The sequence below is a fragment of the Populus alba genome, chromosome 11, assembly GCF_005239225.2.
Source record: "Populus alba chromosome 11, ASM523922v2, whole genome shotgun sequence".
NCBI classification, from domain to species: Eukaryota; Viridiplantae; Streptophyta; class Magnoliopsida; order Malpighiales; family Salicaceae; genus Populus; species Populus alba.
Window position 1 is genome coordinate 13,981,157 of NC_133294.1, and position 14,393 is coordinate 13,995,549.

At 35.2% G+C, this 14,393-nt stretch overlaps 1 protein-coding gene across 1 annotated transcript; it reads left to right on the top strand.

Annotated features, from left to right (window-relative positions):
- LOC118038314 (14-3-3-like protein D) lies at nt 1-3,329 on the top strand. Its single transcript, XM_035044637.2, has 7 exons — nt 1-215; nt 835-1,141; nt 1,242-1,329; nt 1,966-2,075; nt 2,188-2,336; nt 2,897-2,949; nt 3,045-3,329. Exons 1-7 carry the CDS (start codon nt 143-145, stop codon nt 3,045-3,047), a joined length of 783 nt encoding a protein of 260 aa, XP_034900528.1. The 5' UTR covers nt 1-142; the 3' UTR covers nt 3,048-3,329.
- The last annotated feature ends 11,064 nt before the right edge of the window (nt 3,330-14,393 follow it).

The window sequence follows — 14,393 nt, forward strand, 5'->3', positions numbered from 1 at the left end:
AGGCTCTCTTTTTTCCACTCTCCTTTTTCTTTCTCTCCGTTCGGCTCATTTTGATAGCTAGCTGTTTTTTCTAGAGAGAGAAAGAGAGGAACGGAGTGTGTTTGTTTGTGTGTGATTTTCTAGAGATAGATCAGAGATAGCCATGGATTCATCAAAGGATCGCGAGAACTTCGTCTACGTCGCTAAGCTCGCCGAGCAAGCTGAACGCTACGACGGTCAGTCTCTCCCTCTAGATATATTTATATGCGTGTTTGTTCTCTCTCTCTCTCACTCTAGATCTGTGCTTTCACGTTATGTTTTTGCTCATTATAGAACTCAATCGTATGACCGATCGTAGATTTATGGATTGATTAACAGGTTTAATTTACATTTCAATACTTATTACTTTTGATTTAAAATAATTATTGAAATATATTTGTCTTCTTTTTTGGGAGATTATAAGATAATCACGTTTAGTTAAGGTTACGGATTTTAATTATTTTGACTGATTTCTTCTTTCATTTGCAACTACTTTGATGGTGATTTTTTTTCTTCTTAATTGCACTATTAGTGTGTCTTTTAATGTAGGTTTTTGTGCTTAAATTTAGGATCTTTCAAAAAAAAATAATAACAATAGAGGAAATTTATTAATTGCTGATTCAGTAATTATCAACTAATTAATTTGTTTATTTGTGATTACATAGGTGAAAAGTAAAATAAAAACGGAATTATTTCTGTTCATCGAAAATAATTTCTAGTGGAAATTCAAAAAAATAAAAGAAACAAATTTATGATGTTGATACTTTTGTTGAAAGTTGTTAGAAAACTGATAGTTTATTGTGTGATGGCGTGTAGAAATGGTGGATGCCATGAAGAAAGTGGCGAAACTTGATGTTGAATTAACAGTGGAGGAGAGAAACTTGCTCTCTGTGGGATACAAGAATGTGATTGGTGCGAGGAGGGCATCATGGAGAATCTTGTCATCAATTGAGCAGAAGGAGGAGTCAAAAGGGAATGAAACAAATGTGAAGAGGATCAAAGAGTATAGGAAGAAGGTGGAGGCAGAGTTAACTGGCGTTTGCAATGATATCATGACTGTGATTGATGAGCATCTCATTCCATCATCTATACCTGGGGAATCCGCTGTGTTCTACTATAAGATGTAAGGGTGGATTTGTTTGTGATTTTATTAATTTGTTTATGTTGATGATGTGGTTTAAATTGTCATGTGAAATTTATGAAGGTATTTGGGTTTGGTGCAGGAAAGGTGATTATTACCGGTATCTAGCAGAGTTCAAGAGTGGTAATGAGAGGAAAGAGGCAGCTGATCAGTCACTTAAGGCATATGAGGTATGTATGCCTATTTTTTATTCTGTTTTCCTTCGATGCCATGATTAAATTCCAGGGTTTGAGAGCTTTTACTTGATTTTAAGCACTCATCTGCTCTAAACTGAGTCACAGATGGTTCTTTTCTCTCCCAGACATTTGCACTGTTGCTGTTTGGATTATCTTGAAACGTGAATTTTCTTCTTGTGCAACCTGTTTTTGAAAACCCCAGGCTTTACATCCTTTCTTTGACATATATTTTCTTGTGTCTCTTTAGTTATTTCTTAGAAGGAGAATGGTATTGAAACTTGCATTTAGGTTGCTGTAACGTCTTTGTTTACTGTTAAATTGATCAGGGATTGCTTTCACTCGCATAAAACATTGTACAGCTGTGTTTTGATGTTGTTAAATTGGCAGAGCCCTGTTTGATATCTACTAAGGCTCTTTACCTGCACAGATATTCTCCATGTGTTTTTCCCATGGGAGCATTCCTTAGTTATGGCCATTTGATTTTCTGCCAATTTTCTATGGTGCTTCTTTTTCACTAAATCTGCCACCTTTACCCTTGTTTTCCTTTAATTTCCCCTCTTCCTTATCAGTTTATTCATCTACATAAGGTCGACTATATCATTAGTTCTGCGTGTTTGTTGGTTTTTGCAGACTGCTACATCAACTGCAGCAAGAGATCTATCTCCCACCCATCCCATTCGATTGGGTTTGGCTCTTAATTTCTCTGTGTTCTACTATGAGATTATGAACTCACCAGAACGGTATGCAGAATGTGATTGCTTATATGTGGGAAAAGCTCTAGACTATAATTTTATTCGTGTATTGGAAAAGCTTATACATATAAATTCTTATTGCATTTTTGGGGTCTCTTAGGGCCTGCCATCTTGCGAAGCAATCATTTGATGAAGCTATTTCAGAGCTGGATACCCTGAGTGAAGAGTCTTACAAGGATAGCACTTTGATTATGCAACTGTTGAGGGACAACCTCACTCTGTGGACTTCTGATATTCCTGAGGATGGAGGTATCTGTCGATTCAATGCATGAAAGTTTGAAAGGCTTAAGTTTTCGTTTTATTTTATGAAGAATAATGTTGATCTGTTCTCTCCATTAAGTATAATACTGGACTCAATCTAAAATGTATTGAAATCCCATTTTCACTAGACTCTTTCTCCATAACAATAAAGAAATAAATGGAAAAATTGATATACTTGACATTGTCTCATTATGAGGTTTGTGAATTCTTTAGATGCTGCATTCATTGCAAGGACTATTCATGATTTCTTGTTTTTACTTGGAGCATTTGGGTTTATTAGTAGTATCTTACTAAATCAAATGAGCAGAGCAAAATTGAAAAGTGATGGCCCATGGACCAATTAAAATCTATATGCATTTGATTGTTTGAGTTCACAGGTACAAAATGCTTCAGATTCTCTGTAAGAAATCAGTGGTTTTTAGTGGACATCTTCTTTAACCTGAACCTTTCGCAGCATGAGTTGTCCGTTGTGCACATATGATTACAGATGTTTGTATACTGTAGGTTTTTAGTGGACAGTTGACTTAGCTGAATTCTTATTTTTACAGAAGACCAGAAGATGGAAACCTCTGCAAAAGCTGGTGGGGGTGAAGATGCTGAGGTTGGTCATTTACCTATTGTGAATTGTCTATTCTCTGAACCATTTATTTGGATTTGCAGATCTATGAACATTCATTGAATTCTTTTGTTGTGCAGTGATGATGCGACCGGAACTCTGATGAGTGAATGGGAGGAGGATGATTTTCTCACATTGTTGTGTCATTGCTATACTTTAAGAGAGGTTTTTGAGATTTTCTCACTTGCTGTACCTTACTATTGTCACTTGGTGTTAGTCTCTTTGTCCGTCAACTATGAATTAGCAGGAATATTTGTTGGGTTGTAATATGGATGGCCTACGATTATTGCTGGTTTTTCATATTTCCTTGCAGGCCAATTATATTTCAATTGGTTATTTTGGGTAAAGAATTCATCTTTTATTCAGTGATTACCATCTCTTCAGGACATCATGTTGGAGATCTCTGTGGATTTCTAGAAATAAACCTATGAATAGAGTTTTCTTACAAAACTGTAGGTGCGAAACTGAATAGAGTTTTCATGCTTGCAATGCATTCTAGAGACGGTGAGGTCTATCTCAGCTTATTGTTCTGGTCGCCGAGCAACTTTCTTAAGTGTCCATGGATAATTCTGCTAGAGAATATCATCTGTGTAGTGAAAGCTTATTGCTTTACTGGTGCTGCGTTAGAGCTGCTTTGTCTTTTGAATGAATCAGGAAGTCCGTGCTACATGTACGATTTTCATTTAAATTTTGAATAGATACTGACGGTGAAAAGGAAAAAAAAAAAGCATATAAATGGGTAGCAAAATTATCCAGCAATGGATTCTGCGTTCGCTTGATTTTGATCATGATTCTTCATTCCCTAAACAATTCAAAAAATTAAAATCTATTAGCTATATTAACCGCTCTTGGTCGCGGCTTTCTAGACGGTATCCATCTCGCCAGCTTCAATTTTCATGTGGTTCTCGTGCTCATCCTTCGCTGATTTCTTACCCTGGAGGAATTTAGCGATGTTTTGGAGGGAGTTAGTGCTTTGAGTTAGCTCTCGGAAGGTGATGAGTCTTAAAATTGAAGATGTTTAGATAAGATTGTTGTATTCGATAATCAATTAATTTTTTATTTCAAGCAATCAAATTCATTCTTCTTAATCAAAATGTAGATAACTTGATATGAAAAGCTCAGGTGGTGTCTGGTAAGTTAAGGTGACTGATAACTGATATCTACAAAAGGTTCCTTTTAATGTATGCAAAAATTCTCCGATGCTTGATTTATAATTTTATAAAAAGAGTACAGTGATATATCAGAGAGAGATTTTGAATATATGTATGCTGAAAGTGTTAGAAAGAAAGAAATTGTGAACCTTAGGCTTGGAGAATTTATAGTACATTTATAGTCAATAAGTCCTGCCCTTTTATGGAAAAGAGGGGTTAGAGTGTAATTTTACCCTTGTGATATTTTGACTTATATTTTACTTAAAATAATATGTATTGGATTAGTATGAAATATTGAGGGATCCATGTGGGGTATTAGAAAAAATTCTAAAGGGAGTGTTGGGCTCGGGGAAGATGTTCGAGCTAATTAGAAGTGAAAAATGGATTTAGATGCACTATCTAGACTCAAGCATGTTAGGCTCGGATGTGGTAGCTCGAGTCTGCAAGGGTGTTATGGTGCACGGCCAACACCAACTGGGAAATATGCCTAGCAAAGACAGGCGTGTCACTCTTATCACCAGCTAGGTAGGACGCATATCACTAGCTGGGTGTGTCATGCCTAGCATGTTGAGTGTGCACCTAGATGGTGGGATCGAGCTTTCATGCCCAAGCCTATGCTCATGGGTAAAAGTTGGGCTTGGGTGTGGTAGCTTGATCCCATGAGGATGTTTTTGGAACTTTTTAGGGTTTTTTTTTTTTTTTCCATGTTAAATTTGGATCCATATGCCCAACATGCTGGGTGTATGCTCAGCAGCAAGCATGTGCCCTAATGGTAGGCTCGGGCTTCCATGCTTGAGCTTGAGCTTATGCCCAACATGGTAGCCCGAGCCCATGCACCTTGGTACAAGTTAGGCTCAGGCGTGGTACCTCGACTCATAAGGATGTTTCTGAACCTTTTTTAGGTTTTATGAGCTTTTTGGGGGATTATTTAGGCCCATTAAATTTGGATCCATCAATAGCCCTCCAAGTCTTTATGGCATTACTTTGCAAAGACTTATAAAAACACTTATGCTGTGTTTGATTGCAGGAAAGTGAATTCCTGGAATTCACTTTCCTGCTTTTCGTATGTTTGGCGATAATAAGGGAAAATAGTCAAAGAAAAATGAATTCCAGTCAACCTAAAAATAATAACGTTACTAAAGGAAAGTGTTTTCCTTCTGTACAGAAAGGAAAACACTTTCCTTTTTTCTACACACCCTCAGCTGTTCAACGAGAATACAGCTGGGCTAATGAATTATTATTCACTTGCTACAGTAGTAAGTGAATTATAATTCACTGCTACTGTAGCAATGAATTAAAATGCAAAGGGGAGATTACATGTGGTCTGCTGCTCCTGAAGATGAAGACGAAGCCGGTTCTCTTGGGTGGTTCTTCTTTTTTATTGTCACCGTTCGTCCTCCATTTTTTGTGGTTCTTGGCCTGTTTCCCCTGCCCTTCTTCCTTTGTTTTGCTGGTTCAGGTGCTGTGGCGAAGATGATGATTGGCAGGCTTTATGTTTCTGCTTTACCTTTACTCTTCTGGTTCTGTTTCGTTTGCTTCTCTGTTATTCTGGGTTTTTTCTCTGATTTTCGGCTCCCTTTAATTCCTCTCCTCTCTGTTCGTCACCTGTTGTTCTTCCTCCTCTTGCATCTTCTGCCTCTGTTTCGTTCTGGTCTTCGGTCACTCGTTCCTGGTTTTTGGTTGTTGGCCTCTTCCCTAGGTTTTTCTTCTGTTTATGATGGTTGGTTTTTTTTTTTTTTTTGGTGTGCTTGCATCCCCCCTTTTATAGAGAAGCTTCCCCTCAACCAGTTCTCCATTTGCAGGACTGTTATGGAATCCACGAACGAGATCGTGGGCAAAAGATATGGTCCATGACTGGATTTGTTGCAGCAGATTTCCCTGTTGAACAGGCTTCATCCGCGCAAGCGTAGGAGACGATGAACAATGCTTCCAAAACGGCGCCGTTGTGTCATTGGGCATGGTTGTTTTTCAATTTAGTCCCTAGACAATGTAAACTTAACAATTGGGACCCTAATAAGAAATAATTGATTTCTAATTGTGCCCTTGGATTAAATTCAATTGAATCCTTGAGTTATATCGCCATTTACACAACAGTCCTGGGTTTTTGATTAAATCAAAGTTTAATTAAGTCCTCAAACTCATTAATTCTTCAATTAAACTCTTGATTTCATTAATTAAAATAATCTAAATTTTAATTAAATCAATTCTCCAATTAAACCCTTGATTTAATTAATTAAACTAGTCAAGAGTTTAATTAAATATTTAAACTTCCAATCATGTTGCTCTTAACCCAAATTTTAATTCATTCTTCATTTATTTTATTTTTATTTTTCATCATCTTTTTTTTTTAAATAATAAAAATAAAAAAGATAAAAAATTGGGTTATGACAATTGTAAGTGATTAAATATTTTATATTAAATATTTTATATATATTAGATGAACTTGAAAAAAAATTTAATTCATTAATAAATTATTTTCCAGTTCATTTTCCATAACACAATCAAACACTGGAAAGTGTTTTCCAGTTCATTTTCCATAACACTACCAAACATTGAAATTTTTTTTTCCGGAATTCACTTTTCAAAAGGAAACCACTTTCCTGCAAACAAACGGAGCCTTAGTTACCATGACGAGTTCATCGTTCTTTCTTCATATAAGAAAAGAGGTGGAAACCTAGAGTAATATATCAAAGAGCCCTGTGTAGAGGCTTGCATCGTGTTACAAGAAATTTCTAGCGAGGGTGTTGGAGTATTGGGTTTCGACGTGGTAGCCCGAGTCCACGAGAATGTTGGAGTGCACACCCAACACTAGCTAGATTTTACATGTCTAGTATGCTGGGCGTGCACCTAGATGGCGAGATTGAGCCCGAGTGTATGCTTAACATAGGCTTGAGACGAGCCTATGCATATTGGTTGAAGTTGGGCTTAGATGTGTGGTAACCTGCTAAGTTGGAGGTTTTTTGATTTGAATTTTATTGAGGTTTTTTTTAGTTTTTTTTTTCGTGGGGATTTTTTGGGCAGTTAAATTTGATTCCATTAGCAGGGTTGGCTTCAACTTTCTCTAGAATCTCTTTGAAGAGCTGGGAGTGATAGATGTCTAAATATCTAGCTGCTAAGCGCTTGAAAGTAGAGAAGGTATAATATGGCATGTGAATGTGCATGTCCATACGACCAGACACTAGCTTATATATTTTCAAAAACATCAAAAACTTCTTGATTTATGTCAATGACAATCTCTGGTTCTCTCTCTCTCTCTCTCTCTCTCTCTCTGCCAATTTAGTTCCCAAAAAAGTTTCAGCAGCCACAAATAATTCTTCGTTGTACTGCTCTTGTTCACATCCTTCTATGACAAGAGTGACTTAAGAAGAAAAACAACGATAAAGAATGCAGAGATTGGCAATGCTTGGAATCAGCATTGCTGAAGCTGCTACCATATAAAGAACTGTTTTCGTATTAGGAAGGTTTTGGAGAGACAACATCCCCCATGAATTTCTTAATGTAAGGTTTGTTATCAAATTAATGATGATAAAAATGCAGTTTGTGAAAAGGCTTTACAATAGACGAGAGAGAAAAATGTGATCAAGATTCTGAAGTTAAAACTTCATGAATCCTTCAGTGAGCTTTACAAAGCCAAGCTAAGAAAAGAAAGAAAATTCCTCATAAGACTAATTTACCAATCCTCTGTACTGGTCATGGCTTGTCCAACATATGTTTCTACAAGAACATGCACTGAAATTCTGAAAGGATAATTCCAAGTCTATGCCTTTCGAAGACTATTCTAGTTGAAGAGTATTTAGCCAGCAAAGCTTGGACTTTTATGCAGCAATACATTTGTTCAACCATTGATTCCTATAATCCGTGTTCCTTATTTTCCAAGCCATTTCTTCCATTGTCATCTTCTTCCCAAAAAGCGTCTTGAATATGTCAAGTTTCACAAGTCGGAAAAACCAATGAGGTATCCTGTCAACTTCACCAAGCATTGCTGTATGCAGTAAGGTATTAATTTCTGGAATCTTGTCTTAGGAACTAGCAAAGTCCTAATACAAAAAGGAAAAGTACTCATGGCAAATTTTTAATTCCAGTTAAGAGGCTCTTTATAGAAGTCATCGCTTGCTAACAAGAAGATTTTTTAAAAGAGAAGCAAAAGCAAACCTCTGTTAGCCCCAATATACAACTTTCTTGAAGAACTACATCATCATAATACATTAGTACCACATCTACCATCACAAGAACCTACAAAAATGTTATCCTTTCTAAAGAGCCAAGATACATCAAAAGTTTTCACCATGCTGGCCTCTGTTGCCGCTTCTGCAATTCTTGTCCGAACCATTTATGAGGTTCGAAGACACTTCTTCACCTCCAATAACAAATCTTCTCCCTATTTCTCTCGTTGAAAGACTATCATTATAGAGGAACACAAAGAGGACGGCTTGCTTAACAAAGAATTTCAGGCTGTTGATACATATTTGGTCAATGAAGTCAGCTCCTCTGTAAGCAGACTAGAAGTGAGAAAGGATGAGGATATGAAGAGATTGGTAACGAACTTGGAGATAAATGAAGAGATAGTTGATATTTTTAAGAACGTGGAAGCAAGATGGAGATTGATTTTAAACATGAAATGTTGGATCAAAAGGTAGACATGCAAAATATATGAATCTTATGAGCTAACTTTCAACAAGAAACATGAACAGATGGTGTTGAATTCATACTTGCCATACATTATGGAGCGAGGCAAGGCTATTAGAGAAGAAAGTAAGGTAATTAAGCTATATCCAGTGGACTTTGCATCTGAAGTCTCATAATATACCTTCAGTTTTGATCACCCAGTTACCTTTGAGACCCTTGCAGTTGATTCAGAGCTTAAGAAAGCAGTATTGGATGATTTAAACACCTTCATGAATGTAGAGGAATATTTACAGAAATTCTAGCAAACAATGGAAACGTGGTTAATTGATATACGGTCCTCTTGGCACTGGCAAGTCAAGCTTGACCGCAGCAATGGCTAATCACTTAAAATATGACATCTATGACTTGGATGTATCAGAATTTGACAACAATCCAGATTATTTAGAGCGCTGGTTGATCCATGGACTGCCTAGTCGAACTGTAGTCGTAGTTGAGGATATAGACTGCACTATCAAGCCACAAAACCAAGGTGAAAAAAAGATGAGAATCAATATACTTCAATGCATAGCTATTTGAACATAGATGATTTCGACAACCAAACTGCACATTCATGTTTGAAAATAGCTTTTAGATCAATAAAAATATGATGTACACTTTATCTTATTATTACACCATCAGGTAAAGGTCTCGGATATACTTGAAGAACTTCGGTTGTGCGCTGGAGATGGACAAATTATTGTTTTCACAACCAATCACATAGACATGCTCGACCTAGAATTGCTGACTCTTGATCTGATGAACATGCACATTCACATGCCATATTGCACCACTTCTGCTTTCAACCAAATAGCTTTCAACCATTTCAATATTTCCTATCACATGCTCTTTGAGGAGATTGAAGGTCTTATAAAGAAGGTTGAAGTTACGCTTGCAGAAGTTTCAGGAGAGCTTCTGAAGAGTAACGATGCTGAAGTTTCCCTCCAAGGCCTAATCAAATTTCTTCACAACAAGATTGTTGAATATGACAAGTTAAAAGCTTAGAATCAGTTATGGGCATTGAAGCTCAAAAGTAGAGGAGTTGTTGTTAATTACCTTGCTCTTCTCATACATGTAATCAACTACCATATGATGTTGTATCAACCTTTAACTTGGAAGATCACTCAAAACTTCCCTTAACTTTTTGTGCCAAATTAGATTACATAGATTATCCAATTCGTGAGTATCTTTGATAGTCTACATACATGCTAATTGTTGACATTAAGTTGGGATAGTTGGCCATAAACAACCCAGTGAGAGTCTATTAAGCACTAATTTTGAAGGCGGGTTCATTATCCATGGTTGATGCTTAAGCCCATAATCCAAAGGGTAATGGATCTTCTTCTTTTTTTCCTTTCTTTGATGTGCCTTGATATTTGTTTGATTTTCTTGGACATTCAATTTACGTCTTGCATCTAGTTCAAGCTAATTAAGTGATTTGAATCACCAAAACATTAAAGCTATCTCTCCATGGCTTTGCAACATAGGGTACTGATTAGTACTTAAAAGTGCATTTTTATCAAGGTTTTATATCATCATTTTGTACTTGAAGTATCAATAACTCCTTAACTAAAGCATATTTTATAATAACATACTTAATAATATAAGATACCTTTAATTTATGGTAAATGTTCATCTTAAATGCAAGCCTATCACATAAATGAAAGGATTGAGTGATGAGTTTAAGTATTGAAATTGAAAGGACAAAGAGAGGGTCAAACTTAGAAATGAGATGTTGGTGCAGTTCAAACTGGAACACTATTCGGTAATTGGATCATATCTCAAGTTCTAGATGTTCAAATGACCTCATATTTTAGGACAAATTTGGTAAGACATAGGCCTACAACTTTCATGTGGAGTCTAAGATTTAAAAAGATCGTTTTCAAGTCCAAATTATAGCAACAACGGAGAAGTCCGAATTTATTCTGTAGCCTAGACATTGTTCAGTGTTCAGCCCATATCTCGAGTTCTAGAAGTCCAAATGACTTCAATTTTTTTTTCTTTATGGAAAGCTAAGACAGTTTTCTATAACTTTTATAAGTATAGGTGGATCCATTTCTGATGCTAGTAATGACGTTTTATTCAGACAAGAAGATAAGGATTTTCACCAAGTCAAGAGTTGGCCACCCACTCAACAATTAGTCATCAAATCAATAGTTCCAAATTTTGACCTATAAAAGGAGGCATTTGCCATGCATTTAGGGGCTTAGTTGATCAGATCAAGAACTTGCTCTTGTTCTCTCTCTTAATATTTTTTTTGTAATTCTTAAGTTTTGCTTTCATTAATATTTTGTTTATGTTTTTCATTTCCTTTCCTTTACTTAGTTAACTTGTATTTTATTTATGTTCTTGTTTTGTTTATTTATGTTTCTCTTCTTTATTATGTTTAGCTAAGTTTATTATGTCAAGTTGAAAAGGTTACACTAATGGTATAAGAATAAGTATGGTGTAAACTCAACATGGACCTTAATATTTAATATCAACATGACTTATCTTTTTATCTTACTAATTCTTAATACTTTGCTTGTTAAATGATTAATCTAGATTTCTATTTTATAACACTTGGCATAACAAATGCTTGACACTTTCAGAACCCAACCGTTTGGTATTACCTACACATGTGCTATGAAAGGAACTTGATTTGTTGTTAACATAAATTAATATCATGAATTCCTGACAATATTTAAAAGCTTGGTGTTACATAAATAAGATAATTAATATGATCATGTTAACAATTTATAATGAGCTATTAATTACAAATCATCCAATTGGAACCTCCTTTATGTGTGGTTTCTAGTTAAGTAGTAAAAGTTTATACTATATTTGTTTGAAATACCATTAGTGGATCCTCTAACCTTGACATTTGTTTTTATTATTGCTTAATCCTTACATTAATCTTCCATCTCAAAGTTCTCATCAACTTCTTCTTCTTCTTCTTCTTCTTCTTTATTATTGTTATTGTTGTATTATTGTTGTCTATAATTTATACAATTAACCTCCTTGTGGTTTTACCTTGGTCTTGCCGGGTTATTTATTACTTCGACACTCCTGCACTTGAGAGAAGACATCAATCTTTTGGTCGTGTCAAGTACTAAGATAACATTTTCAAATATTTAGGTAGAGACACAAGCATTGCATTTTTTTATCTTCCCAATATCCGGTGACAAAGCACCAATGTAGAGGCATACTAGACCGGATTTCAGACGATATCCTGTCATGTGTCATGGTTTAGGGACTTTCTACCATAGACCTCTCTCTCCCAGATTTCCTTTGATTTGTGGTCAAATGAACTCATAAACTTGGACCCTTGAAATTTAAACTCTTCTTTGCCAAAAAAAAAAAGGAAATATTTTGAACTCTTCCAGATTTCAACTAAACTATGCTGGTTTACTCTTCAATTGCGTTGGTAAGCAGCCTTGACTAACTGAATAGATTTGAATATCTTTCTCTGAAAGCACCAAAGAACCACCTGGTTGACTTCCAAAATTAAAGCTAGAAAAGTCGTTTATACTCATGAATAGAATAGCCCTGAAATCAAGACTAGGAAATATCAAAACTTATAGAAACATCCATAGCAATGAAAGACCACTCTCAATGAAAAAGTCTTGGAAAGATAATTTTCTTTCCCTAAAATTGTAAAAATCTCTAATGGAATTGATTGACAAAAGCGACTTTGCTAATGAGCACCCTTTCTTTTAAGGCCCATATAAGCACATGCCTTGAAATTTGATAATTTGATAGTTGACAACCTTGAAAATGGTGTCCCTTCAAAACAGGCAAACTATCATTGCATTTGCCACTCTTGCTGCTTCCATAATGCTTGTTCGTAGAATTGCCAGTGCCTTCGTCCCTTTTGGTGTCCAAAGATACTTTTCCAACCTCCATAGCTTCTCTTCCCATTTCTCCACTCAGCTATTCATTGTTGTTGTAGAAAAAGATCAAAGGCCAGAGTTTAACCAATTGTTTCCGGCAACTGATTTCTACTGGGGCACTCTGGTTACCTCATCAATAATCAGGGGTAGAGAGGCTAAGGAAGAAATTGTCGTCGTCAAAGATCTTAAGATTCTTGATGTTTTTCAAAATGTGAAAATAAGGTGGAAATTGGTTTTCATAAAAGGTTGAGCAGTTTGATATTGAAAAAATAAACACAACCATGCAATCAGGTAGAAGAACCTATGAACTAACTTTTCACAAGGAACATAAAGATATTGTGTTGAATTTGTACTTTGCATGCGTTTTAGAGTAAGAAAAGGCCATTAAAGAAGAAAAAAGGGTTCAAAGGTTTCAAAAGTGCCGCAGCAGACGATGGGAATTGGACAACACATTTAAGCACACAAAAAATTTCAAAACCCTTGTAATGGAACCACAGCTAAAGAAAATACTATTGTATGATTTAAACACCTTCATGAGTGCTCATGAAAAGTATAGAAGAATTGGGAAAGCTTGGAATTGTCGGTACTTGTTATGTGGCCCTCTTGGCATAAGCAAGTCAGGCTTGATTGCAGCCGCGGTTAATCACTTAAATTATGACATCTACTAGCTGGATCAAATAGATTTTAATATTCACTACATCATGCATCATGAAGTCCCTAGTAAATCAAATTTGGTGTTCAAGGATATTGATTGCGATGTCGAGCTGCTAGATCATGAATATGAGAACGGACTAAAGAATTATGATGAACATAAGGTTAGAACTTCTACTAGAAAAGTGTTCATTTAAAACTTGACTGATATGCACAAGTAAACATAGTGCATATAAGACAGTGAAATTTGATAGCTAGTTTAGTGGATGATTGACGAACCCCACTATAAAATCTATAGAATCATAACCTCTTATTGCATGCTTTCCTTGGGCTTGCATGTAGAAACTTTAGTGAGGCCTGCTAACTTCAATCTATATAACATGTATTATCACTTCTTTTTATAGTTCTAAAATTGATATAATGGATTTTTTGTGTTCTTATGATTTCTGCAGAGGATGATGTCTGTCATAACCCAATTATGGGTTATTCCCCCAAAATCTTTTTTTTTTTTTAAATAAAAATCAAAAAATAAAATAAAGGTTGGTAACGTGAAGAAAGCAAAGCAAGGAGGGCTAAAAAAATAGAAAAAAATCAAGCTGTAATTTTTGAAGGAAATTCAAGGCCTAATTGTTCGCCATTATGCCCAAAAAATAGAGAAAAATGCAAATTCAATGTCAAATTAAATTATTATTGGATGAATTTGCATAAAAATTAAGTCCAATGACATAATTAAATTTTTAATAGGCCAATTTGATTTAATCATGGGCCAAATTGAATTTTAATTATGTTTGAGAATTACTTTTGATTCAATTAGAGGATTTAATTAAGTGCAAGGACTTAATTATACTTTAAATGGGTCAAATTAATTTTATTTTGGGTTTAATTAGTGAAAAATTAATTCCAAGGACATAATTAAATTTTTAATTGGCCAAGTTGATTTAATCATGGGCCAAATTGAATTTTTAATTATGTATAGGAATTAATTTGGGTCCAATTAAAGGATTTAACTAAGTGCAAGGACTTAATTATACTTTAAATTGGTTAAATTAATTTTATTTAGGGCTTAATTGGTAAAAAAAAAATAACTTTGGGA

What these genes read in the sequence shown, in the direction of transcription:
- LOC118038314 (XM_035044637.2), top strand. Translation starts at nt 143, where the DNA reads ATGGATTCATCAAAGGATCGCGAGAACTTCGTCTACGTCGCTAAGCTC. An exon ending in AGTCACTTAAGGCATATGAG is followed by an intron (nt 1,330 to 1,965) that starts GTATGTATGCCT and finishes TGGTTTTTGCAG; the next exon opens with ACTGCTACATCAACTGCAGC. An exon ending in TGATATTCCTGAGGATGGAG is followed by an intron (nt 2,337 to 2,896) that starts GTATCTGTCGAT and finishes TTATTTTTACAG; the next exon opens with AAGACCAGAAGATGGAAACC.